Below are 4,099 nucleotides of genomic sequence, written 5' to 3' on the forward strand. Positions count from 1 at the left end.
ATTTTTTTTTTTTTTTTTTTTTTTAAGTTTTAAGAATATTTTTGAAATTTTTGAAAGTTTAAATTTATTTTACGTATTTACTTATTATTTTTATTAGAAATAAAAATTTGAATAAATTACTGAAAATTAAGTAAATAAAAAATTTTAAAAATATACTAACTAAAATTATCAAAATCGTAATTTAATATATTAAATATATTCAATATTAATTTACATATTTAAGTTTTTATTTTAACTGGAGAAGATAATTTTATAAATCTATCATTCACGAGTTGTTCAAAAGTAAGTTACAGATCGTTACGCCTTTCATGTGGGTCGGAACTTACCCGACAAGGAATTTTGCTACCTTAGGACCGTTATAGTTACGGCCGCCGTTCACCGGGGCTTCGGTCGCCGGCTCCCCTGTCATCAAGTCTGCTATGTATTGGTGATGGGTATATAACGCACGGGGCCCATGAGTTTTTTTTTAGACAAAAAAAGAAAAACTATGCCTTCGCCATAGAAAATATGAATATTAAGTAATAATAGCATGGCACTTTGAATTTGATATGAGAATTTTTTTCTTTTTTTTTTTGAAAAATATGTTTTACCCTTGTAATTACAATTTATACTTTAATAAATATTTTTTAATAATATATTTATAAACAAAATCACTCTGAAGTTAATGACGAGGTAAAACGCTATTGTTAAAGTCCTGAAATTAACATTTAGCTAATAAGGAGAAATCTCTCTCGGCTCCCTTCCTCATTTTTCAAATAATTTCTATTGAAAGGAATTGGGACAAGACGATAAAAATATGAATATGTTCACATTTAGTTAATAAGTAGAAATCTCTGAAGGGAACCGGGACAAGGACAGAAAATATGATTATATTCACATTTAGTTAATAAGGAGAAATCTCTGTCTGCTCTTGTGATGTCTCATATTGGTTGGGAAGGAGAACAAAACACCATTTATAAGGGTATGAAAACCTTCCTCTAGCAGACACATTTTAAAACTTTGAAAGGAATCCGAAAGGGAAAGCCCAAAGAGGACAATATCTGCTAGCGGTGGATCTGGGTCGTTACAGCTCTCTTCCTCATTTCCTACCTTGATGTGCAGGTAAGAAGACTTCTTCACCATTGTTATGGAGGTTGACACATTCGACTCCTCGAGGTAAACCCTCACCTCCGAAGACAACAGCTTCAATGCTAGAAGTCGGGTTCTATAGACAAGACGATCAATAATTCAACAGAAGGTCAAAGGTTAATTGGGACCTTCGAGTGGTGAACCAGTCCTATGAGTCGGTTGAGAGGAGTATCATCTTTTAAAAGCTGATGTGCCTTTAAATCATTTAATGGATACCAAAATTGATGGTTCGACATTCGACATTTATGATCTCGTAGGTTAAATAGACATCTTTACCACTTTGACCGAGCAAGATTAAGTTTGGATGGCATTTTGTTAAAAATATTAATTTTTATTGAGAGATTAAAACTAAATTATAATTTTCTAAAAAATAATTTAAGTGTTAATATATTTTTATATTTATTTAATAAATAAATAAAATCCGACCCGGTAGATCACAGTTACATCGGACCCTAAAAATTTTCAAACATTCATATTCGTAATTCGCAGAGTTGTAATCAAAGATCGTCTACTTGAATTCTGAATCTTCGCAATGGCGGACGAGGCGAACAGAGCTGTGAGTACTTTTTTCACTCTTCTCATCTTGTTTTTCCACTCGCCTCTGCCATTTTCCCGATGCATGAACTCTTGATTTTGTTTCTGGAATCAGACATTTTTGGAAATTCAAGGTCGCATGATTGAGATTACTGGAAAGCTGAAGCAGGTAATCTCCTTTCATTTTTCACTTAATTTTTTTGTACTTACTGTCTAGATTGTTCTTATTCATATTCGTGTTTAATTACTAAAGTAAACGAATGTTTCCTAGGTTAACTGATGAATCCAATCAATGTTCGTATTTCCAGTTCTGTCATTCTTCGATGTTTCGCTTTATTTGAATGGAGAGTTCTTGATTTATGAGTTCAAGCTGGTGTTCTTTCTCCTTGCTTTGCAGGTGCAAAGTCAGGTACGAAACAAGGAGGGAGAAAAGAAGCGTGCCTTTTTAACCTTGGAGGAACTTAAACAGTTGTCCGATGACACCAATGCGTACAAATCGATAGGTACTTGACAAATCTGTATTTTGTAACTGGAAATTTGTTCATTCTTTGCCTCAATCGTGATTACTTATCATTGATTTCTTTCCATCATTCTTTGTGGTGCAGGGAGAGCGTGAGTTATGCTACAATTGATCGATCCAGTTAAAGTTAGATTTTCATTTATCTCATAGTATATATATGAAATTCTCTTACTTTGTGTTGTCTCATCCTGACCAGGTTTGTTTTAGAGCCGAAATCGGTTCTAATGGCGGAACAGGAGCAAAAGCTCAAGGATAGTGAAGCTGCAATTGTATCACTGCAGGTTCATATTAGTATTACTTTCATCTGTAGAGACGAAATCTTCCTTTGAGCATTTTTCATTCACTAACTAACATTTTCTTGCTCTTCTATGTTCTATGTGTAATGACCCTAGATTTTTACTAACCTAAAGTCGCTACTATCATCATACTATACTCTCTTATACGGAAAATAAACCTTGAAAATATTGTCGTAAAACATTGCCATGGACTTGTAGGTTCGAAATCATCTTTAAAAGAACCTAAGGAAATACTAAATAAAACAAGTAAAACATTAAAAGTAACAACACCCTATACTAACCTAAAGTCTAAGAAATGAAATACCACTATCCTATGCACGTGTCATAGTCTCTACTAGCGATGCCCTCGTCAACTGTACAAGGGTACCTTGTCTTTACCTGAAATAGAAGTAGCACACGGCTTGAGTATTTTAAGAAATATTCAGTAAGTGGGGGTCAGGGAATGCAAACACATGCAATTCATGATTAGAGACCCATCGTTAAAATCATCATAGGGGTCGTTACACTATGTTTTCTCGAAATTTTAATTCTTGCATTAACACAGAATCCACACACACACAAAAGGGTATTTCTTATGAGGATCTGGGCATATTCAAACACTTCTTTGAACGAATTACGTTCTGTGAAGAGTTTGATGTCATTAATGCTATCCTCTTTCTTGCCAACTAGAACTTAGCTCAAGCATGCACAAAAAATTCTTGGCTTTCAATTCTTTCTTGCCAATTTGAACTTAGCTCAATCTGGGAAGGCATATACACGCACAATATTCTTGACATCTAATTGAAAGCGAACTTACTTTTCTGTTTTGGCATCTAATTGAAAGCGAACGAATCACGTTATTTGACTGGTAGAGGTGTCGTTACCAAGAGATTTGGAGAGTAGGCTGAACTTTTGTGATTTACACTATTTGGCAATGTTCTTATTTAATCTTTGATAAATGGCATTTGGGTATTTTTTTTTGATTATGGGTTCATGGAAGATGGTTTTTTTGCACATTTGCAGAGCTCAAAGGAGTATCTAGAGAAGCAAAAGGCGGAGGTGGAGAACAACTTGAAGGAGCTGTTGCAACAAGATCCAGGTATAGCTCGCCAGATTATGTCCATGACTGTAGCATAAGACATGCTCTCCTCTCTCCATTTGAATCTGAAATTAGCTGATCTTGTTCACAAGAATTTTAGTTTGTTGGTTGCTGTGTTATTCTGATGCCTAAACTCTGTTTCATATGCATTACATACTCCTTAAGTTCCCAGTTCTGTCAAGGGATACGTTCGAAATTTCTTAATTAGATAATGGATAGAATGCCCAAAAATGATTCTCCATTCTCTCTCTCTTTTTTGTTTTTAGTTTTCAGGGTAGAGTTTGATTCATCGGTGGCAGATATTATCCTTTTTTGGATTTCCCTTCCGGGCTTCCCCTCAAGGTTTTAAAATACCTTCACTAAAGAAAGGTTTCTACATCTTTATAAGGAACGTTTCGTCCCCTTTTCCAATCGATGTGGGACCTCACAATTTATTCCTTGGGGTCCTACATCCTTGCTAGTACACCGCCTGATGTCTGACTCTGATAACATTTATAACAGCTCAAATATACTACTAGCATTTGGCTTTCCCTTTCGAGCTTT

At 34.7% G+C, this 4,099-nt stretch overlaps 1 protein-coding gene across 1 annotated transcript; it reads left to right on the forward strand.

Annotated features, from left to right (window-relative positions):
* Window positions 1-1,564: 1,564 nt before the first annotated feature.
* Window positions 1,565-3,797, forward strand: LOC111465792 (prefoldin subunit 1). The gene is made up of 6 exons (XM_023110313.1): window positions 1,565-1,684; window positions 1,778-1,831; window positions 2,060-2,165; window positions 2,268-2,274; window positions 2,379-2,463; window positions 3,481-3,797. Exons 1-6 carry the CDS (start codon window positions 1,661-1,663, stop codon window positions 3,592-3,594), a joined length of 390 nt encoding a protein of 129 aa, XP_022966081.1. The 5' UTR covers window positions 1,565-1,660; the 3' UTR covers window positions 3,595-3,797.
* The last annotated feature ends 302 nt before the right edge of the window (window positions 3,798-4,099 follow it).

Source organism: Cucurbita maxima, unplaced genomic scaffold (assembly GCF_002738345.1).
Source record: "Cucurbita maxima cultivar Rimu unplaced genomic scaffold, Cmax_1.0 Cma_Scf00029, whole genome shotgun sequence".
NCBI classification, from domain to species: Eukaryota; Viridiplantae; Streptophyta; class Magnoliopsida; order Cucurbitales; family Cucurbitaceae; genus Cucurbita; species Cucurbita maxima.

Bases quoted from the DNA above. Each gene is read 5' to 3' on its own strand.
- LOC111465792 (XM_023110313.1), top strand. From the start codon at position 1,661: ATGGCGGACGAGGCGAACAGAGCT. The intron at 1,685-1,777 runs GTGAGTACTTTT...TTCTGGAATCAG, and splicing joins CGGACGAGGCGAACAGAGCT to ACATTTTTGGAAATTCAAGG. The intron at 1,832-2,059 runs GTAATCTCCTTT...CTTGCTTTGCAG, and splicing joins TTACTGGAAAGCTGAAGCAG to GTGCAAAGTCAGGTACGAAA.